Here is a 23,908-nt window from a genome sequence, read left to right as displayed (position 1 = left end):
CTTGAAGCGTATGTAGGGAAAAATGACATCATTTGATGATGAACTCTCCTTACTTCAAAGTCCACAGCTGCGAAACACAGAAGCTCATTTTCTGGAAAGTGCTAAAATTACTTCCACTCACTTTAAGAGTGCAGTCGATGGACGAAGAACCTCCAGTGCTCCGGCCTTAGAGCCCTCCACCTTCTGGATGCAGAGACCATCACCTCACCCAGCACAGCTCTGCCCTCCTGGACTTTGTCCTTCTTAAAAATGACTCCACCCCTGGGATGTCAGCTCTTAACATTCTAGCTCCCACTCCCACCAAACCCTCCTGCACCTGTCCAGCCCCTCCCTCTTTTTCCAGTCCACCACCACCTCCTGGATTCACCTGCCTTTCTACCCAAATATTGTTGTCAACAATTTCAGTAGTATTCGTTAGACCTCCAACACTGAGGTCTAAGTCAACTAAATTCTGGGTTTCTGGAGATGGCTAAAAAAAAAGTTTAAATAAATTAACAAAAACCCAAAGAAGCCTATGCTACTGCGTCCTTTATCAACCTATGCCAACACTACGGGTGGGCATATAAATTGATTTGACTTTCTGGAAATCTATTTGACAGTATTATCAAAAACGGTACCTCTAATTGCTTGGCACTTAGTAGGGGCACAATAAATATTTGTGATGGAATGAAATAATGCTGATACCCTGTGGCCCAGCAATTATGCTTTCAGATATTTATCACAAGGAAATAATTAAGTACGTGCACAAAGGAGAAACAAATCACGTAGTTTGAAGACTGTCTTCACGGACAATTGTATTTACAGTCACAACAATCCTACCAGTATTATTTACAATGACATCCACACAAAATAGATGGGAAAAATAAAGAGGAAATGAAGTTATGGTACACCCGTATGCTGGGATGCCATGCGGCCGCTGAACATGGTACTGCAGACACACGGATGCACCCGTAAGTTACGTTTATGATAAGTCACAGGGCGAAAAAGAGATTACAAAACTATGTATGATACAAACCTATATATTTCTATATAAAAATGATATAGGCTCTGGGAAAAGTCCGGATGAGCAGCTATGAAGTAAACACTGTGTGCATTTGCGGGGAGAGCATATTCCAGACACGGGACAGCGAGTACAAGCCCGAGGTGAGAACAAGCCTGGTAAGAGGAACTGAGTCAGGGCTGGAAAGGTGGTGGGTGAGGGAGCGGCTTAGGGACCACCATGAGGACTCTTCCTCTCACAATACAAGACGGGATGGGCCAGGAGGGTCAGCAGTGCGACAGGATCGCTGTGAAAGCTGGTCGGGGACCGGGCTGGAAGGCAGGAAGCAGGGAGACCAGTTTGGACCCCCTTCCAGGATCCAGGAGCAGAGGACAGTAGCCTGCACCAGGGTGCTGGCCTGTCTCCTCTGCCTGGCGTGTAGTCCTGCCCTTTCCCGCCTGTTCAGATCCTATCCATTCTTAAATCCTATCCACGCCCAACTCCATGGTCACCCCTACATCATGTCCTTGGGAGCCCCACAAGCGGGTGTTGGATTCTCTCCTCTTCTGAATCCCAAAAGCATCTGACCTACACCTTCCTTGTTACAACATTTATTCTAACCTGCCTTGGATGATACAAGGGGCCTCTGTGACCTGCTTCCCCAGGAGAGTGTGAACCGCTGTGGGCAGGTGCTGGACTGCCGCTGAGCACTTCACGGCAGCTGGCACAGGGCCCTGGCCCCAGAAGACCCCCAGCACGTGCAGGGGTGAGGGAACCATGCCCTGAAAGTGACATCACTCACTTAGGAGGGTGAGAGGAACATGCTATACGTAACAGGTGAATTTTCCTCACTGTATTCATGTATCCCATCCATCCATCCATTCATCCATTCAAAAACTACTTACCATGCAAACAAGTGAACAAATAACAGCTGCCTCCTATAACCAGGTCTAAATGTATTTTAGCTATCAAGTGAGGGACTGAAATTCAATGCCTGTCTCTTGCCCATATACTCTCAGACCCTTTCTCTCCCTCCTTCCCCCTGCTCCACTACCAAGCGGCTGACCCCTGCAAACCACTTTTCCCAGGCTCCCTTGTCAACTGGTTTCTGATTAAATTTGGCACATGGAGGTAACAAGCAGGAAACAACAGGACAGAAAGGAGGAGGACCCAAGTGTTTGCCATCTCTCCACCGGGGCCCCGGCTCCTGCCATAGCCTTGCCCTTGGCCAGTTCCCACCAGGCAAGCTCAGCCCCTGGGCTCTTGTAAACTAAACACCTGCCTTCCCTCAGACCCTCCCATCTGTGGGTGGTGGCTGTTTTCCTGTTTTTTAATTTCCTGTTTTCCCTCCCAGTTCCTGTTTGGTTTTTCAGCTCTGTAATCTCTCTAAAGAGTTCCCTCCATCGGCTGACCTGAGACCCTGCCTGTCCCAGCCCATTATTTCCTTTCTCCTTCGTTTCCTTCACAACCACCTACTGTGTGCTGGGTGCTGCGGAGTCAAAGGAGAAACAAATCACATGGTTTGAAGACAGTCCTCAAGGAGCCCCTGGTCAATCCAGAATGGCCGACCAAATACAAATAATGCCTTTTTTGCATTTAAGTGGCTATAAAAGACAGTCACCAGCACACTTATGGTTTATCCTAAATTAAGACTGCCAGGTAAAATACAGGACATCCAGGTAAAATTGAATTTCAGATTAACAGTAATTTTTTAGTATGTCTCAAATACTGCACAGGACATACTAATACTAAAACGTTACTCATTGTTTATCTGAAATTCAAACTTAACTAGGTATCCTGTATTTTTGCTTACTACAGTAGTCAACCTTACATTTAAGTAGTGTGTGTGTGTGTGTGTGTGTGTGTGTGAGATGTAAGGTACAGTTCCACTCGGTACACGGGCCTCTCACTGTTGTGGCCTCTCCCGTTGAGGAGCACAGGCTCCGGACGCGCAGGCTCAGCGGCCATGGCTCATGGACCTAGCCGCTCCGCGGCATGTGGGATCTTCCCAGACCAGGGCATGAACCTGTGTCCCCTGCATCGGCAGGTGGACTCTCAACCACTGCGCCACCAGGGAAGCCCGTCCTGTATTTTTATTTGCTAAATCTGGTTCCCTAAATACCTCTTGGGCTAAACATAATTCTCATAATTCTGGCTAATAAAAATCCCTGTTTTCTCTCCAGGTTTATGTAGTCAAGTTCAATTATTCTGCATTATATAGTTCAATGCAAATTTCTTTTTACTGCTGATAACTTGATTGCATTGTTTTAAGACTTTAAACCTCATACAAATATAGCAGATGACGACTACATACTACATGTCTTAGCTTCTGAGTACAGGATTTACTGTTCCAGTTTTCCTTATTGATTTTTGTTTAAAAAAACAAAACAAAACAAATCTCCTTCCTGAAACTTGGTACAAAGCCCGGAGTGGGGCCCAGTCACTCCACATGACTCACCCGCTCCCCTTGGGGGTGGGTGGTGCAGGGGCCTAGGAAGGGCTCCTCGGGGGCGGGGGGAGTGAGTGGGAGTCAGCCATGAGGGGCAGGACAGGGGGGCCGGCCGTGTCTCTGCCACCTCCCATGACTCACTGGCTCACTCCCACCCCACCCCCCAGAGGGAGCCCTCCCTAGAAGCCCCCCTTCCCCTTCCCCCCCACAGCGCTGACACCTGCTGCCCCGCGTGGTTTCCCCCTCCCTGCTACCACATAAGTTCTCGGGAGGTCTGGGGGGGGGCGGATGCGGGGGAAGGTACCTCGCTGCTCAGCAGCCCACAGCTCACACAGGCCTGGTGAGGGGCAGAAACACGAAAGACGCTAAGACAACTTGCCGGGCTCCCGAGTGAAGGAAATGGAGGGGAAAACAGGCAAGTGAGTGGCTGGCGGGTCAATGGGAGGGGCCTGGGGACAGGCACCACCCTGGAAACTGTCTAGTGATGTGGCGTCAAGGTATGTGGGCACCTCGCTTTGGGAAGGCTGTCACACGCCCCCTCTTCTCACAGCCATGGTCGGGGGTGGGTGGGAAGGGAAACCATCATCACATCCTTCCCTTCTTCCCCACTTTCAACAGAATGGGCTCCAGGTGGTGAGACCAGGGTCCTGTTGTCTTTATTATTGTGTTTTGTTTAGCAGAGAAATCTCAGAGCAAATGATGATGTTTCCTTTGGAGAGAGAAGGGCCAGGTGTTCCCAAAGTACTCGTTTTAAAAAGAACACAGGGGCTTCCCTGGTGGCGCAGTGGTTAAGAATCTGCCTGCCAATGCAGGGGACACGGGTTCTAGCTCTGGTCCGGGAAGATCCCACATGCCACGGAGCAACTAGGCCCATGCACCACAACTACTGAGCCTGTGCTCTAGAGCCGGTGCACAACTAGTGAAGCCCACTCGCCACAACTACTGAGCCCACACACTGCAACTCCTGAAGCCCTCGCACTCTAGGGCCTGTGTGTTGCAACTACTGAGCCTGCGTGCTGCAACTACTGAAGCCCATGCTCCCAGAGCCTGTGCACTGCAACAAAGAGTAGCCCCCGCTCGCCGCAACTAGAGAAAGCCTGTGAGCAGCAACGAAGACTCAACACAGCCAAAAATAATAATTAAAAAAAAAAAAAAGAACACAGAATCAGTGTTCTCTTCAGAAAAGAAGCTAAAAGTCCAAGGAACTTAGCATCAACCACGTACCAGCCAGGACGGAGGCCTTGAATCCCATGTCCTCCACCGCAGCTCGGAGTTCTGCTGGGTGAGTTAGAGATGGATCATAGAGAACCGTTCCTGTCCCTTCAGCCAAAGACACTGAGATACACTGCACTCCCTCCCTCTGGGAAACCAGGCCCTCGATGGACTGGACGCAGGACTCGCAGGTCATGCCAGCAATGGCCAGCACTGCAGCACAGTGCACGCCGGGCGCCTGGGGGCTCCTGGTGTCTGTCTCACTCCCTTCCGCTCCATCGGGTAGAGAGACTTTAAAGTTCCCAGGTGGCAGAGCCTCAATGGCCCTCTGCAGGGTCCCTGGGGAGATGCGGGAAGGGTCGTACTGGACTTGGGCAGTCCTGTTCTCCAGGGACACTTGGATACTCTGAACCCCTGGCTGCTGGCCAATATTTTCTTCAATGTTCAGGACACAAGACTTACAGTGCATTCCATCCACTCTCAGATACAGGGGCAGCCCCTGGCTCCCCGAGGTCTCTGAGTTATTGCCATTCTGGTTAATGGAAGCCTGAGGGGCCTTTGGGTGGATGTGCTGGAGCTGCCTGATGTCAATAGGTCCCAGGCTCACGGGGGCCACCTTGTTCTTAATGACGGCTTCAAACCCCATGTTGATCACGTGGTCCCTGAGGTCTTGGGGTTGGATAAGGTAAGGCTGGTAAGTGATGACTGCCTCCTGGTTGCTGAGCGAGACGCGGACCCTCACGACGCCCTGCAGTTTCCCGATCTTGCCTTCTATGGAGCTGACGCAGGACTGACAGGTCATGCCCTCCACCCGAAGCTTGACCACAGCCTCCAGGGCGGGCGAGAACCTGGATGGCCGGGAGGCAGCCTTTCCCTCCGCCACAGTGGCCTGGAAGCCCATGTCCTCAATCTGACAGCAAACCTGAGGCAGGCTCAGGACCGAGGGCATGTACGTCACCATGGCGCTGCCCTGCTCCAGGGAAACCTTAACGCTCACGATGCCTTTCAGACTAGACACCCTGCCCTCGATGGACTTCACACATGCCTGGCAGGTCATGCCCACGATGCTGATGGTGCCGGTGGCCGTCTGAGAGGGGCGCACGCCATCCAGGCCGTCCTCGTAGCCATTGTTGTCAAAGGCAAAACTCTGCTTCATCGTTGGCTCCCAGGCTCGAGCAGGCCAGGAAAGCTTAGGCAGGATCTAAAAGGAAGAGAAAGAACATTTTTTATCCTTAAAACTAAACGTTTTCTAAAATCTCCCAGCTTGTGTGGCACTGAGAAAATGGAAAACAATACCACTGGTGTCCAAACATCCCAAGAGTATGAGAACATTAAAAAAGGGGAGGAAAGCTATAAAGACATTACTTATCATATGAAAGGGTTCAGAGGGGTTCCTTCTAGCTCTGACTTTCTGTGATTCTGAACCCAGAAGTCAACTGCCCACCTTGGTAGAAGGCATGAAGGTTTCTGTGGGAAAGGAGAGCACGATGGGGCTGACCCGCACAGAACAAGCATGGCAGGCCTATGACAGAGGCAGAGAGCACAGCAGCCCGCAGCAGAAGGGCACAAGTCCCACGAGACCTCCCCGACTCCAGCTGACACCTGAAATCTCCCCACTGGACTTGGTCCTTTCGGCTTAAACTCTGGACGTCCTGCTGGAATGCAAATACACAGAATAGGCCACACCCTAATTCTGCATCTCTTTCTAGGGGTGTCCATCTCATTCTCTTAGCAGGGGTTAGACTTAACAGCCATAGGGCACATGTTCCAAATGCAGACCTCCCAGCGCATGGGGCCAGACCACAGTGCCTGTGAAAAAAGGTCTCGAAGGACGCCCCTTGAGCCACGGAAGTGAGCACAGCAGTGCCAAGGGGACCAAGAGGAGGGGGAGGGGGAAAGCTGGAAGAACAGGAAGTTGGGCTAAACAAGGCACTTGCCTCGTTCAGCCTCGGCCGAGTCCCTGCCCCGCCGGGTGCTCAGGGCCGCTGTAGACATTACTTAAAAACGACACATGCTTCACCAAATTAAACCGATTCATTTTCTTAGTGTATCACAGCTCAAGTGTAGTTTCCTGATGTCTTCTCATGATGTGGCCTCAGCCATTCTGTTAACAAACCTTCCCTTTCACAGGGTCCCAGCCTCACCACTCTCTTAACTAGATATAGTTTCTATTACCAGTACTATTACCTGCTTCAGGCATTTGGGCACAGGCCTTTGTATATGGCACCTGATAAAAAAGTATGTCACTCGACACCTACACAAGCCTACTCATCTTCAGCTGAAGCTCGATTACACGGATTGATCTTCTCTGTCCCTGTGCATAAAATGCTTATCTTTCCAACTTCAGATTTTGAGCAGCTTCACAAGATGAAAGTTTAAATAACTTTTAAAACAGACTATAGGGCTTCCCTGGTGGCGCAGTGGTTGAGAGTCCGCCTGCCGATGCAGGGGACGCGGGTTCGTGCCCCGGTCCGAGAAGATCCCACATGCCGCGGAGCAGCTGGGCCCGTGAGCCATGGCCGCTGAGCCTGTGCGTCCGGAGCCTGTGCTCCGCAACGGGAGAGGCCGCAACAGTGAGAGGCCCGCGTACCGCAAAAAAAGAAAACAAAAAGAAAACAAAAAACAGACTATAAATATTCATTTGTATATCCACAGAGGAAATCACAAGCTAGTTTGGGATTAATAATTATAAGGAATTTTTAAAAATATTTTAAAATAGAGAAAAAGGGATAATTAAGTAATTTATGAGACAGTAACTCAAAAATTTGTTGGATTCAAAAAACATACTGAAATTATCTATGGTGTAAATACAGAAATGTATATGATAAGGATGACATGGCATAACAGTATTCACAGACGACTGGGTAGACACCTGGGAAACCTATTTGGAAAAATATAAATTTGGAATCTATATATCAGAAGACAATTCAGACAGATCAAAGAGGAAGACGTAAAAAGCAAAATAATAAAAGTACTAGATGAAAACATAGGAGAATATCTATTATAATCTCAGAGTGGGGAAAGCCTAAATATGACAAAACAAAAGCAAGAAAATCCAGAAGCTATAAAATAGAAGTTTGGTATATCTAACCACAGTAAGAGGAAAACAAATTGTTCAAACCAAGGCAGAAGATAAACTGAGAGAAAAAAAAGACTTGCTTCCACCTTAAGCAAATTAAGAGCTAATTCCTTTAATATATAAAGAGCTCCTTCGAAAAAGAAAAAGGCCAACATCCCAGCAGAAACAAGAAGGCAGTTCATCAAAAAGGAAATGCAAATATATGAAATATATGCTTCTCAATATATGAAAAGCAACATTAAAGGAGAAATATAACATTCCCACCTCACATGTGAGGTTGACATGGTCTTCACCATTCAAGCTGGCACCCACTGACTCATTCCCCAGGGTTAGTGGGAATGTTACCTCTTGGGAGGGCAACTTGGCAATATCTATTAAAATAACAAATTCACATATTCTTTGACCCAGTGACTCTCTAAGAATTTAGGCAATAAATATATTTGTTTGCATGCAAAAGGAAGCATGCAACAAAGACATTAGATGCTACAACAGATTGAAAACAACATAAATGTCCATCAATAGAGGCTGATAAATTACTGCACAAATGTACAATGGAATACTATCTAGCTCTTAAAAAGAATGAGGCAACTCTATAAACAGTGAAATAGATTGGTATCTAATATAAAGTTCAGTGCAAAAAGCAAGGCACAGAATATACAGTGCATCTAGGAACTTCCCTGGTGGTCCAGTGGTAAAGAATTCATTTTACAATGCAGGGGACTAGGGTTCGATCCCTGGTCAGGGAACTAAGATCCCACATGCCACGGGGCAACTAAGCTCATGCACCACAACTACTGAGCTCGTGTGCCTCAACTAGAGCCTGTGAGCCGCAAACTACAGAGCCCACGCACCCTGGAGCCTGTGTGCCACAACTAGAGAAGAGAAAACCTGCATGCCGCAACTAGAGAGAAGGCCACGCACCACAACGAAAGATCCCGCGTGCCTCAATGAAGATCCTGCGTGCTGCAACCAAGACCCAAAACGGCCAAAAATAAATTAAATAAATAAATAATAAATAAATCTTTTACAAGAAAAAAGAATATATAGTGCATCTAGTATTTCGGTTATCTGCTGCTCGAGACAAACCAAACTTAGTGGCTTATGATGACAGCTCACAGTTTTTCAACTCGGACAGGGTTTGGCAGCTAAAGCTCATCTCTGGGGTGGCCTGAATGGGGCTGGAGGTTCCACTTGCAAGAAGATGGCTCATTCATCACATGGCTGGCAGGTTGATGGTGGCTGCTGTTGGCAGGGACCTTGGCTCTCTTCCATGTAGCCTCTGCACATGGCTAGGCTGGGTACCTCACAGTTGGGGGTTTCTGGGTTCTGAGAGGGAGTGTCACAGTAGTTAGCATTCACAGAGAACAAGTCCCAGTGTGCAAGCACTTAGCAAGCCTCTGCTTGCATCACACCTGCTAATCCACCATTGTCCAAAGCCAGTCACGTGGCCAAGCTCAGTCAATACGGAAGAGAATTACATAAGTGCTTACATACAAGGAAGTGGAGTTCACTGGGAGGACCACCAAAATATGTCTATCACAGCATGCTAGCACTGTTTGTGAGAGAAAAAGAATATGACACACGCAGATGTTTATGCGTGTATGGAGTTACCTTTGGAAGAACATATAAGAAGCTGGCACAGAGTTTGTGGACTGGGCAGCTGAAGGGGTCAGGCAGCTGGGGTACAGGAGTGGGAAGGAAGAGTTACTTTTCACTGTACAACTTACTGTACAATGTACATGTGTTACCGAATTCTAAAACGTAATTAATTTAAACATTAAGTTAAAATAATGTGAGCATAAAGGAGATCCGCAGCAGTGACTTGATTGTAACTGGTATGAATTAAATACTTATTTAACTGAAAAAAGATGCAGGTCAGGGGGAAAGACTGTCTTAACCACAGTGCACTTCCACTGCAAGGGGCCTGGGTTCAATCCCTGGTCCGGGAACAAAACCCTGCGTGCCACATGGTGTGGCCAAAAAAAAAAAAAAAAAAGATACAGGAAAAACGAAGATATTCTAAAGATATTTAGATACTTCAGTACAGTATCTTAGTAAAGCAGAAATTACCTCCTTATAAGACATAACTCTCAATCACCCAGTCTGTTGGAAAAACAAATCCCTAATGATTTACTACCCAACTTATGTGTCTTGGTCCCAGGTCGAGCTACAACTCACCAACCAAGCCACACAAAGCTGGCTCTTAATCCCTGGATTATGGCTGCTAAAGGAGTCTGCAGAAGTGTTGGAAGCCATTTGTTTGTAGCAAATAATACTCAGAGGTCTCCCTTCTACACAGGCAGGCTTCTAAAGACAAGCAGGTACGGAAGACAAAGCTTTGCAAATAACATAACTTCATGAAACGCCACCGTACCTGCTGGTTTAGGAGCAATCTCATAACAGTTGTCGGGTATTTGGATCGTTTTTAAGTGTACACACATGCTGTGCTTTTAATTCCGTTCTTCAATGAAGACAATCTCTGGGGTGGGGAAAAGCTCCCCTACGGAGTTCAAAGAGACAAACACGTCTAGGTTTAAGGGCTCATCAGAAGCAATGGACATTGGAGAGTGGGCCCAGGGTACAGACTGTGTGTCCAGGGAAAACGTGGTAGAATTCCCAGTGTTGTCTACGTCCCACTAAATTATACACTCTTTGAGGACAAACACCGGGGACTTCTGCAGGCCCAACATCAGGCTGCTGGCTTCTGAGTTTTCAATAAACTATTAGTACGGTAGGCATGAGGTTGAGAAGCGCCTGGAAACACCAGAGAAGAGGGTAATTCCACAGAGAGGAATCCAAAAATGAATTTAAATTCTTTGCCACCTCTCTAGGTGGCCTGGTCACAGGGAATTTGCGGAGAGTACCAGGGCTTTTAAACGAAAAGATAGGGAAAGGTATATAAACTCTTGATTTGCTAAGATGGAGCCAGGAAAGGAAAATAAGACCTTCAGATAGGCCAGTCTAGTATATGAAGAAATTGGAAATGGGGTGGTATGTTTTAATGAAAGTTTTCAAAGCCAGACTGAAATTGCAAAGCCCAGAAATGACATGCCTTGTAGAAAATGGCTGTGATCACAAATCAAAGAGCAGGGCTACTACACGTACGAGGGAAGAACCACTAGCCACTTCTGAGCTCTCTTAGTTACAGGTGGATCCTCATCATCCTTAAATTGGATACCACTCACCCACTTATCCTGAGACTTCTTTCACTTTGTTTTTGTTTTTGTTTTTTTGGCGGTACACGGACCTCTCACTGTTGTGGCCTCTCCCGCCGCGGAGCACAGGCTCCGGACGCGCAGGCTCAGCGGCCATGGCTCACGGGTCCAGCCGCTCTGCAGCATGTGGGATCTTCCTGGACCGGGGCACGAATCCGTGTCCCCTGCATCGGCAGGCGGACTCTCAACCACTGCACCACCAGGGAAGCCCAAGTACTACTTTTATACCAGAAAACAAATGTGGTTTTTCAGTTTCTCTAAGGCAAGGAAGAAAATGTTTTGTTAAACCACACTGACATAAGCAGCGATAACATTATCATTGTGATAAAGATGACAGCAATGATGAACAGATGACATATTTCTACATGGCTTTATCCTCTAAATAACATTTTCACATCTATGTGTTTAAATATCGGCCCTTCCGATTTGTTGTGAACTTCTTGAAGGGATGTCTGACAGTCTTGGGTAGGAGTTCCAGCCTTGTCTGAGCAAATCCAAGCCTCAGGTTTCTTAGGTGTAAAAGGAGGTAACAGTAACGCCCATCCCAGTTCTGCAGGGAGGTCTGAATGCTAAGAGGACTTAAAAGGCTAACGTCATAAATGTTTGAAAATGACTGACTATGAAGACAAACATGGCCTCATTCGATCTTCAAAAGCGGTCCAGGGAAGTAGGCAGGGAACTTGTTATTCTCCACAGTTTTACTGATAAGAACTAATCATTACAACTCGTGTACATATTCCCCCACGCCCACCTCAACCCCTTCTAACTGTCCTTTAACACTGGCTCACAAAGGTCCAGAAAGAACTTCCAGTGAGAATTATTTACAGTTTGTCTACTGAAAAAACAAGCCAAAACTCAGGCATTAGTTCAAACACCGAAGAGGGCGCACAGTGTGCCTGGACTGTGTGGGCTCCAGCCTGACCTCTGGCCGCAGGACCACCCCCAGCCCTGCTGTTCACTGTGCACTTTCTGGGAAATTCCACACAAATGACCATTTACTGCCTGTTTCTTTCTCTTTACCACGATGAGGAAAAATATAAACCCTTACTGAAAAACTGAATGCACTGTATCATTATTTGCCCAGGAGAAAAAAAGAGAATAAAATTAACAACAAATAAAATTAACAAACCTCAACACATACAGACAACATAGCTTGTTTTCCACGTACAAAAATATAAAATTTAGAAATTCATAAACTCTAAGACCTCTCCAAGAAGCACTTCCCAACAGTACCTCAGAAACCCCGTTCGCAATCTCACTCCACACAGCTGCACTATCAGCCATTCCAGAGAATTCCGTTGCTTTTTTTTTTTTTACATCTTTATTGGAGTATAATTGCTTTACAATGGTGTGTTAGTTTCTGCTTTATAACAAAGTGAATCAGTTATACATTTACATATGTTCCCATATCCCTTCCCTCTTGCGTCTCCTTCCCACCCTCCCTATCCCACCCCTCTAGGTGGTCACAAAGCACCGAGCTGGTCTCCCTGTGCTATGCGGCTGCTTCCCACTAGCTAGCTATTTTACATTTCGAAGTGTATATATGTCCATGCCACTCTCTCACTTTGTCACAGCTTACCCTTCCCCCTCCCCATATCCTCAAGTCCATTCTCTAGTAGGTCTACACCTATTGTAACAATTATTCCATCAGACATTTATGAATTAACGGCATTTTTTTCTGCTTCAGAATCTTCTCTGATAACACTCTATATATTTCAAGCCTCTCCCAAACAAAGAAATTTTAAATAGCAGGCCTGTCACTATCAAGCAACTGTCATCATCTTAGAACATTTTTTTACATTCGAATGAAATAGTCTGAGTGAGAACCATAAGGTCATAATCCCCTAGTCATTTCCCAGAATGATGGTAAGATCATGATATAAAAGACCTACGTTAGATATACGCAATGTTATGACTGGTTAGAAGAAAATATCACACAATGTTAATTTGGGTATTTATATTATGTGATGGAAGTCAGCGAACTTGGGATTATTCTTCTTGTTAATTATTATTATTGATAAATTGCATATGGTCATCAGATTTGATGAAATAATGCCGTTATTTTATCACAAAGAAATGTATACTATAATGGTTAATGAAGGCGGTGGTTTCTACCTAGAATTATAGGTACGACCAGCTGTACAGAAAACAAATGTTCCTTTGAAAGACTCTGGTATAAACTTAATATTTATAACTTATGCTAATCTACAAATGCACAATAGGAACTTGCTACTTAAAATAATCCTCAGAAAAAGAAATGTAAGTGGTTGTAAACCTTTTCAAAAATAATAATAATAATATATGGTCAATTAATATTTGATAAGGGAGCCAAGAATACTTAACAGAGAAAAGGCAGTCTTTTCAATAAGTGGTGCTGGGAAACTGGGTTTTCACATGTAGAATGAAAGAATGAAATTGGGACCCTGTCTTACACCACTCACAAAGATTAACTCTAAGGGGTTAGAGACTTACGTGCAATACCAGAAACCATAAAACTTCTAGAAGAAAACATAGGGAAAAAAGCTCCTTGACGTGGGTCTCAGCAATGATTTTTTGGATATGATACAGAAAGCGTGAGCAGCCAAACAAAAAATAAACAAGTGGAACTACATCAAACTAAAAAGCTTCTACACAGCAAAAGAAACAATCCACAAAATTAAAAGACGGCCTACAGAACAGAATGAAATATTTGCAAACCATATCTCTGATAAAGGGTTAATGTTCAAAATACATAAAGAATTCATACAACTGGGCTTCCCTCGTGACGCGGTGGTTAAGAGTCTGCCTGTCAGTGCAGGGGACACGGATTTGAGCGCTGGTCCGAGAAGATCCCACAAGCCACAGAGCAACTAAGCCCAACTACTGAGCCTGTGCTCTAGAGCCGGTGAGCCACAACTACTGAGCCCACGTGCCACAAGTACTGAAGCCCGCACACCTAGGGCCCGTGCTCCACAACAAGAGAAGCCACCGCAGTGAGAAACCCGCGCACTGCAATGAAGAGTAGCCCCCGCTGGCCGCAACTAGAGAAAGCCCGCACGCAGCAATGAAGACCCAACACAGCCAAAAATAAATAAATAGAATAATTTAAATAAAGAATTCATACAACTCAATAGCAAAAAAAATTAATCCAATTAAAAATAGGAAGAGGAACTGAACAGACATTTTTCCAAAAACATACAAATAGCCAATAGATGCATGTAAAGGTGATAAACAACACCAATCATCAGAGAAATGCAAATCAAAACCACAATGAGATATGACTTCATACCTGTTAGAATGGTTATCATCAAAAAGGCAAGAGATACCACATGACCCAGCAATCCCACTACTGTGCACATACCCCGAGAAAACCATAATTCAAAAAGAGTCATGTACCACAATGTTCACTGCAGCACTATTTACAATAGCCAGGACATGGAAGCAACCTAAGTGTCCATCGTCAGATGAATGGATAAAGAAGATGTGGCACATATATACAATGGAATATTATCCATAAAAAGAAAGAAATTGAGTTATTTGTAGTGAGGTGGATGGACCTAGAGCCTGTCATACAGAGTGAAGTAAGTCAGAAAGAGAAAAACAAATACTCTATGCTAACACATATATATGGAAACTAAAAAAAAAAAAAAGGTTCTTACGAACCTAGGGGCAGGATAGGAATAAAGACACAGATGTAGAGAATGGACTTGAGGACACAGGGAGGGGGAAGAGTAAGCTGGGACGAAGTGAGAGAGTTTCATGGACCTATATACACTACCAAATGTAAAATAGATAGCTAGTGGGAAGCAGCCACATAGCACAGGGAGACCAGCTCGGTGCTTTGTGACCATCTAGAGGGGTGGGATAGGGAGGATGGGAGTGAGACGCAAGTGGTAGGGGATATGGGGATATATGTATGCGTATAGCTGATTCACTTTGTTGTACAGCAGAAACTAACACAACATTGTAAAGCAATTATATTCCAATAAAGAGGTTTAAAAAAAAAAAGGCAAGAGATAACAAATGCTAGTGAGTATGTGGAAAAAAGGGAACACTTGTGCACCGTTGGTGGGAATGTAAATTGTTACAGCTACAATGGAAAACAGTATGGAGGTTCCTCAAAAAATTGAAAATAGAACTACCATATAATCCAGCAATTCCACTCCTGGGTATTTATTAAAGGAAATGAAAACACTGTGTTGAAGAGATATATGCACCCCCATGTTCACAGCAGCATTATTTACAATAGCAAAGACATGGAAACAACCTAAGTGTCCATCAATAGATGAATGGATATAGAAAATGTGGTGTATATATACACAATGGAATATTATTTAGCCATAAAAAAGGAAATTCCACCATTTGTGACAATGTGGATGGACCTTGAGGGCATTATGCTAAATCAGACAGAGAAAGACAAATACTGTATGACCTCACTTATATATGGATCTAAAACAAAAAGAAAGAAAAAAAAAACAACTCAGAAAAAGAGATCAGATTTGTGGTTACCTGAGGTGGCGGCAGGGAGACAGAATAGGATGAAGGTGGTCAAAAGCTACAAACTTCCAGTTATAAGACAAATAAATACTAGGGATGTAATGCACAACATGACGGCTATAGTTAACACTGCTGTATGGTATATAAGAAAGTTGTTATGAGGGTAAATCCTGAGTTCTCATCACAAGAAAAAAACACATTTTTTTCCCTTTTTTAAAAAAAATCTATATGAGATGATGGATGTCACTCACTATATGAGATGATGTTGGTAGAACACAACATTTTTGAGAGCAATGAAGCAATATCTGTCAAAATATTAAATGCCCATTGCCTTTGTCCCAGTAATTCCACTTCTGGGTTTTTCATCATATAGATATACAGTGACATGAGAATGTCCATTGGTACACTCACTAGTGAAAACGTGGAAACCATCTAAATATTCTTCTATAGAGAACAGGTTACATAAAGTATCCATCCAATAGAATTTTATGTAGTGGCTTTTTAAAAAAGGTGAATTTACATGTATTGACATGGAAAGACATCCCTGGTAGATTAAAGGGGGGAAAAGTTGCAGAACTGTGTAAGAGTATACACTGTTACCTATTTTTCTAGAGGAAGAGATCCACATTTCTATTCGTTGTTATTGATGTTTATACCCAGCAGACACTAATTTTAGGGGAAAATAAAGAAATACAAGTTCTCTAGAAAAGTGAATAATACTATAGTACGGTTGATGATGATTCCATGACAATTTGCTAGTGACATCTTTAAGTGGCTAGATCACTCCCTTCAGCTATTTTTTTCCTTTACTCAGCAGGGGTACGCCTGTGCCAGTTGGGCTGTCTTGGTTTCATTTAGGCAAAAACAAAACCCAGCCTGACCACCCTCACCCAGCACAGACTCCTGTAGGTTGCTTTCTAAAATGGTTAAGCCCACAACCCAACACTCTCATCACAGTCATCAATCAGTTCAGTGTTTCCAACATCAGCCCTCCCTCCTGCCACAGAAATCACTTCCGGTTCACGTACTTGTTCACTCACTCAACAGCTTACTAACCGTAGACTAATACACTGCCCGATGTGGAAGAGAAAGACACATAACACGGCGGCCTAGCTTGGCGACAGCCGTCAGGAAGGCCATGGGTAAGGAGGCCCAGGCAGGCAGTGCTGAGCAGAAAGGGGCATATTCCGTACACCCGCCAGCTGGATCAAGGGCCAGGAATCTCTGCTGCCCACAACTCCCCAAAGGGGTTCTGCGAGGTAGGAGCCTGTTTCTTTCCAGGCCATCGTCCCGGGCCTGAGAGGAAACAAGAGCCCTGGCGAGGCCTGCGGACGCAGGGCCACAAGAGCCAGGCCAGGGCGCTGAGGCCCCCGTCTTCTCCTTTTTGGTGAGCGCGCTCCTGGCGGGGTAGGGGTGGTGGTGGAGTCACTGCCTGGGAAACCCACCAGGCGTGGCCTGACCCACGGAGCCTGCTCACACCAGCGAAGAGGCGAATCTAACATAGGGAGAAGAGAGGGATGGCCTCTCCAGACTATGCTTTGACCAGTTATGCGTTTCAGAAAGGCACTTCCCTCTCTGTCCAAAACACAGAAGAAACTGACCCCTTGCCCAACATCACATCTTCATTCTAAACCGCATAGAACATACTCTACGTGGTATGAGAAATGTAAATACAAGCACACAAATCCACTAACCACAAACACAATTTTGAAATGTTTTCTTCAGAGCAGCTACCTGCATCTTTTGTGAACAATGCATAACCTAAAAGCTAACTTTTCATTCACCATGGATTAGCAGCTCTGCAATACTCGGAAGTTTTCAAACCCTATCTCACCCAACATGTTAAATACTTCCCCGTCCCAACAGAAAAGCAAGGGGCCTGTCCTCAGACAGACCTGGTATTAAATCCTTCAGGCAAATTAACTAACCTCTTTTTTTTTTTTTTTTAATAAATTTATTTCTTTTTGGCTGCGTTGGGTCTTCATTGCTGCACACGGGCTTTCTCTAGTTGGCGGCGAGCGGCGGCTACTCTTCATTGCGGTGCGCAGGCTTCTCATCGCAGTGGCTTCTCTTGTTGCGGAGCATGGGCCCTAGGTGCGTGGGCTTCAGTAGTTATGGCACACGGGCTCAGTAGTTGTGGCTCGCGGGCTTAGTTGCTCTGCGGCCTGTGGGATCTTCCCCGACCAGGGATCAAACCTGTGTTCCCTGCATTGGCAGGAGGATCCTTAACCACTGCGCCACCAGGGAAGACCCCAGATTACCTAACCTCTTGATCTCAGGTTTCTGTCTGTTAAAGGAGGATAGTGATTAAATGAGGTGACAAGTCCCTTCCACATACCAAGTACTAAATAAGACAGCTCTAAAGTAGACCCAGAGTTTGATTTATAGCAGACTTTGAGTCAATACACTGTAACAGTGAACAAATACTCAATTGTAACTGACATTTAGTTTGGTTCTTATCTTAAACCAGCTACTACAAATTTCCCATTTGAGGGTAATTAGTTTAAATTATATAATGTATATGCATGTGTATGTGTGTGTGTGTGTGTGTGTATGTGTGTATATATATATCCACAAAATATTAAGTAAAAAATAGAAGGTATATAGTACTACGTACACATACACAAACTCACGTATACACATTCACATGTGTAGTGGCAAAATGGCTGAAGTATGTGGCTGTTTTCATTTTCTTTATATTTTTCCATATTCCCCTTGCCTCATGTTCAATTTGTTTTGTATAATGAGCAGGTGTTACTTTTACAATCAGAGCTTCAGAAAAAAATTGTTGCAACTGTGCTCAGATGGATTAACTGGCTGACAGAGTTCTACCAGACATTCAGAGAGCACCAAACACATCTCCGAGCTGGGAGGCCTGCTGAAGATCATTTCGGCAGAGATGATACCGTTGTGCGTTTACACAGTACTTGACAAGGTGCTTTCACGACCCAGAGAGGCAGGACTTCTCATTCCAGGAATCTGAAGCTGGAGGAGTCCAAGGCTCACATGGCAGGTCCCACAGGCCAGCAAGGGCGCAGATCTGCACCTGACTCTCTTGAAGCCACAGCATCTACCCTGGCCTCCAGCCCAGAGCCCTCCTTTCTGAAGGGCTCCCCGGCCAGGTTCAGGTTGCTTTCCTCGTCACATGAGGTTGGAAGTGGCCATTAAAAACCATTAGAATATTTCACATTCAAATACCTCAGACATAGGCTGAATTTTGTCAAGTAGTAGTTTGAACATTTTAAAGAAATGCTCTCAAAAAAAAGAAAAAAAAGAATGTTCTCAAGCATTTTACAAGAAAAAAAAATTATTTTGCTATCTTAAGACATTCAACTAGAAACATAAAAGTTGCCTGTGTACTGCATAAATGGATGTTCATAAATCTCCTTCAACATACAAATATCTCTTGTGTAGTACATTTCAAAAATCTCTACTCACAAAATTTCCCTTACTTTTAAAGACTTTTAAAACAATTAACACCAGAAGAAACAAAAATAACTCTTCAAGGAGCAAAAAGGACTTACGAAAACTTCCCTTTATATCTAAGTAGTATTTTTTTTTCCATCTACTCATGTCAATGAAAAGGACCCCACACAGACCACCAGTCCCACCCAGAAATGCTGCTGAAGCACCATTTTTACAAAGCGTTAGTTACACTGTCCTGCTTTTGAACATGACCTGACATTTGGGTTAACAAACCTTTCGTTTGCTTAAGAAGAGCGGGTTCATCGGGCAGCAACACTTTCAAAATGTTTATTTAGCTGAAATGTGAAGATTAACAAAATAAGGTAAACACGTTAAAAAACGAAAAGGGGGAAAAGATCCATTTTTGTCTGATTTGCGTTTTGGGAAACTTGTGCACCACAGATGTTTACAAAATATCCTGAAAATAAGAAGCAACAAAACCCAAGATTTATCCACCATGAACTTAATCCCTGGAAAATTCCCCTGGACTCCTGGCTCACTCCCTACCCCAGAGCTGCTTGCTCCTGGCCCCTCTGACGTGAGACACGCGGGAAACCCCCATCTATAACCTGGAGCTTTTATAAAAAGCCCTCCTGGCTTTTCAGCCCTTCTCCAATGGCACTCACCTGCTTGGAACTGACCTCCTGTGTTTTATTCAAAACTTTCTGTGAAAATTCTCCCTTCTCTGATGGGGGAGAGCATTCCTCCTCCGAAATCACTGGCCCGGAGGAGCCCGTGGCCCTAGGGCTCCTCCTGAAGGACCACCGCTTGTGGACAGACAGCAGGGTCACCTGAGGGTCACCCAGAGTCACCAGGAAGGACCGCTCAGGGCTCCGGGGCGTCTGGCCCCCAGCTCTCTCCATCGCTGTGTTCACAGTCACACCTTCACCTCGCACAACAGCAGTTCACCTTCTCCAGGCTATTTGGTCATGTTAGAAGAAAACGCTCGAAAAGCGTCCCTCTAACTAGCGGAGGGGAGGCTAACTCGGAGGCCCAGTCGCGCAGGTTCCCCTCTGCCGCAGATCCAGCCCGGGAGAGGCTGCCAGCCAAGCCTTCAGGAACTTGAGCAGGCTGCACACCGCTGTATAAATATTTGCTCTTGCTTATTTACCCCTATCAAACCAATTGGCATCCTCTCACTCGTCCATGGCAGCTGGCACTGGAGATGTTTGCACACGGCCCTACACGTACCCAGTGCTGCTAGGACACCCGGCAGGCGCGTACAGGAGCCCAGCACGCAATCACGTCCCCACACTGAGCAGTTTCCTTTTGGCCCTGTGCACTCCCCAAGAGACCAGCCTGGAGGCAGGGGACAAATGTCACTTCCTTTTACTACCAAACTTCGAGCGCTTTCTTGGAATAACTTCAGCTGCCTCTTCCATAGCTCCAGCGCTGGTGGGGTGCAGATCACTAGGGGAGAAAAGTATTTCCCAGGCAACATGACTTGCTTTTTCAAGAAGGTGTAAGAGAGTTCCATGTCTCCTGCAGCTTTGTTCTCCCTTGGACCAACAGCTTGACTTCACTAAGAGCTGACTGCAGAAACTCACGGGCAAACAAGACTCATCCGTATTTTATATGCGGCAGAACCAACGGGAACTAAGACACAGTTCAGGCTTCTGAGGCTACCCGCTGCTCCACACGAGGATTAAGGGTGGCGTAGACAGTGGGGCAATCGGGGAGCCTCGTGCTCTGTCGGGCAGCCCCGCCTACCTCCCCACCCGCACCCACTCAGACACAGGAAGGAGGCGACCTCATCCCCCATGGGAGAAACAGCTCTGCCAGCCGCCAGCCCTGGCAGCACCTCCTGCGGCAAGGACGTGCAGGGTGTCCACATTGAGGACGGAATTGAGTCAGTTGGGAAAACAGTTACTCTGTGGCCTGGCTTACTCCCCCCAGCTGAATGTGCCCTTAGTCGGGGAAGAGGGGGTCGCGGGGGCGTGCACCAGAAGAGGGTGTTTAGAACCACACCCCCTTCTGCTCAAGGCCACTGCGGGCTCTGCCTCTTTATGGGTTGCCTACAATCACCCCTCCTCCCCCATTAAAACTGCCATCGCTGCCCCCCAAGAACTTCTGGCCAAGAGACCTGTTCTCTCTGAGAGAAGGCGGGCTCACCACGGGTCCATTCCCCATGGGTCAGTCCTTCAAGACTCTTCCTTATTCTTCTGTCTCTCATTTAGTCCGTGGAGATGTAACTACTTGTTTGCTTCCACTTCTGAAACACGCTCAGGGCAGCCAGCTCCCAACTGTGTCTGAGTTGCCTTATCTTCCATGTGTTCAAAAAAGAATCCACCTCCACTTCCAAGAAATGCCATTCAAATCAGTGACCCAAAAAGGAAAGGCACGCTTGATGCCAAGGACCTTGGCCCCCAAACCCATGCAGGAGTCAGCATAGATGAGCCTGGCGTACCCATGATCACTCAAGTCCTACTTCCTTACCTATGGCTTTCATGTTTTCCTGATAGGATCTGTCAGGAGCTATGTATGCTGGCTGACCCCCTCACATTTCCTTTATTGGGCATCATAAGTGTGTTTCCAGATTAAAAAAATTTTTTTACCATTTTGGGTGGAAATCCTCCCCAAAGGTCATTTATCTTTCTGTTATCTTTTCAAATATGAGTTACTACTCTTAGTTCAATTTTTCCTTGGTGATACGGGATCGTTATCTGCTTCTGTGCTGTAGCTATGCATAGCTAATAAGGAAAGTATGTTGGCCTCATGTGTTCTAAGTGCTTTTCAATAGTCTACCCTGTTAGCACAATAACTATGGAAAATTTGAATACTTTACTGTAAAATAATTTTAATTCTCCTAAATGGTCACTCAGACTCAGAACACAGCCAGAAGGAGGAGGCTGGGCCAGGTCAGGCTGTAAAGGGTAGGAAGTTTAGACTTTATCCTGTGGATAGGGGAGAACCACCAGTTTTGAAGCAGAGGACTTAACATGATTACATTTGTGATTTAGAAATAGGTTGGGCAGGCATGAGAACTCAGAGGAGGGGGGATTACAGAGTTACAAGGAGCAGAGAAAATGAATAGCAGAGCGGGATTAACAGCAGAGGAGGCCCTCAGGGCTCTGAGATCAAGAGATCACAGCAGGTGACGCCAGAGAGGACCTGACGGTGCCAATGCCATTTCCAGTTTGGCAGAGGAGGAGGAACTGGGTGGGGGGCAATTCTGGGGATGGAAATGGTGGATTCGTCCTGGTTCCTCTGGAATCTAAGGGACCCGCAAAACAGCCAGGACATGAGCCAGGCTCCCAGACTAGAGAATCAAGTCCAAACTCCCCTTTCTGGCACCTCCCCTTTCCTCATACCTGACCCCTAGGTTCCCGCCCCTTCCCCATCTAATCCTCCTTATTTCTTAAATCCTGCCCCTCAGGGAGTCGCCTCCACCCAGCCTGGAGGGGCTCCGTCCCTTATCTGAATCCCAGTATCAATAAAGCCAACACCACAGACCTGGCAGGTGTTACTAGGGAACCAGTCTTCTCCCTCCACTGAGGATGCACTCAGCTAAGTCCACAGTTGGCCAAGCATGCACTCAGCACCAGGTGTTTGTCGAAAGCCTGCTTTCGGTTTTAAGGTTCGTTGGATTCACTGGCAAAGTAACCGCTCATTATACAAAAATAAACAGCTTTAATCATTTCTTTAATGAAAGGTGATTAAACTTAATTTTAATATACAATCATTAGAAAGAAAGCAATAAGAATATTAGAGACACACAACAGAGTACACATCACTGAATTGGGCGGACACCTACTTCCAGATCCAAACAGCAGCTGGGAAGTCCCGAGGGACAGCAATCTGGAGCCCCAGTTGGGAAGGGTCCCGGGTGGTGCGTCCACCCCAGTTGGGAAGGGTCCCAGGCGGTGCGTCCACTCCACGGGTGAGACTTCAGATTGGAGTTCTGGGGGCTTCTGTTTATAATCCCAGGCCACAAATGGATATCATCAGTTTGTGTGCAAAAATGCAGCTCTGGATACACGTTAGCAATGCTGTTGGTTTCACCATGTGAGTCACAAGATTCTCCAGACCCCCGCAGGGCTGGCCAGGTCCCCAGGGCTCAAGAAATTCCAAGACCCACTCCCTTTCTGATCATAAAGGCCACCTGACTTGCTAGCAGCAATTGTTAGGTGTGCAAGCAAGCACAGTCCAGGTAGGGTCACAGGTCAGGCAGAGGCCTGCTTCTGCCTCTGAAACCTGAACGAGACTACTTTATTAATTTTCCCAACACGAGGAAACATGAAAGCTCCTGGAAGACAAGGTCCTTATGTCTTATCTGCCCATAGATTTAACGAGGTGATGAACAAATATCATATGTTAAACAAACGCTCACTGAGTTGGACTACAGACTGGATTTTCATGGTGTTCATGGAGGATTTTCATCCTCAACACGATGCAAGGACAAACTCCATTAGTGTCTCGCACCCCTTCTAGAACTACCAGGCTTCAAGTGTCTCCTTGCACTAAAATATTTTGCCTCCCACCTGTACAAAGTTTTTCAGTAACTTTCCAAAGTAAAATGCATCTTGTTTCTCTCCTACCCACCTCCCTAGGCTCTGTGAATCTTTTCTATTTAAAAAGAAAAATCGCTTTGGCATCCCCTAAGCAATCCTATTATAACCCAAGAAGCCTGGGCCCAGAGGCAGATGGGCGGCTCCTGTTTCCGTGAACCTCGGGGACAAAGGACCCCACTTGGAGGAGGTGCATCTGGCTCAAATATTTCAGCATTCACCAAGATTACCCGGCTCCACCCAGGGGGAGGCTTCTCACAAAGAACCCTGGGTCAGTCCTCCCAAGGCTGGCAGAGAAGCCGGGATGTCCTGATGGGACAGGAGAACAGAACCTGACACTAAGCTGTGTGCCGGGAAGCAGCGGCCCGGAAGGTGCCCACACACCCCAGAGGCCGACAGGCAGATATTTACGTGCTTCGTGCAAAGGAAGACACAAGAGACACTTTCTGCCCTCGGGAGTTTATTAGCAAGTTCGGAGAGAAGACCAGTAGCGGAGAGTGTTGAAGTAGAAGGAAACCACTCTGA

The 23,908-nt window shown here is 46.0% G+C and overlaps 1 protein-coding gene across 1 annotated transcript in view; it reads right to left on the bottom strand.

Annotated features, from left to right (window-relative positions):
* Positions 1 to 19,738, bottom strand: part of ATP7B (ATPase copper transporting beta) — a 53,805-nt gene extending 34,067 nt beyond the window's left edge. The window contains exons 1-2 of the mRNA XM_007471694.1: positions 19,502 to 19,738; positions 4,653 to 5,841 (exon numbers count right to left, since the gene is read on the bottom strand). Coding sequence (XP_007471756.1) covers positions 4,653 to 5,841; positions 19,502 to 19,738 — 1,426 coding nt within the window. The remainder of the gene's footprint in view (positions 1 to 4,652; positions 5,842 to 19,501) is intronic.
* Positions 19,739 to 23,908: the final 4,170 nt, after the last annotated feature.

This window comes from Lipotes vexillifer, unplaced genomic scaffold (assembly GCF_000442215.2).
Source record: "Lipotes vexillifer unplaced genomic scaffold, Lipotes_vexillifer_v1.1 scaffold470, whole genome shotgun sequence".
In the NCBI taxonomy this organism is placed as follows: domain Eukaryota; kingdom Metazoa; phylum Chordata; class Mammalia; order Artiodactyla; family Lipotidae; genus Lipotes; species Lipotes vexillifer.
Note: the sequence above shows the minus strand (reverse complement) of the source record. Positions and strands in the feature narration are given on the sequence as shown.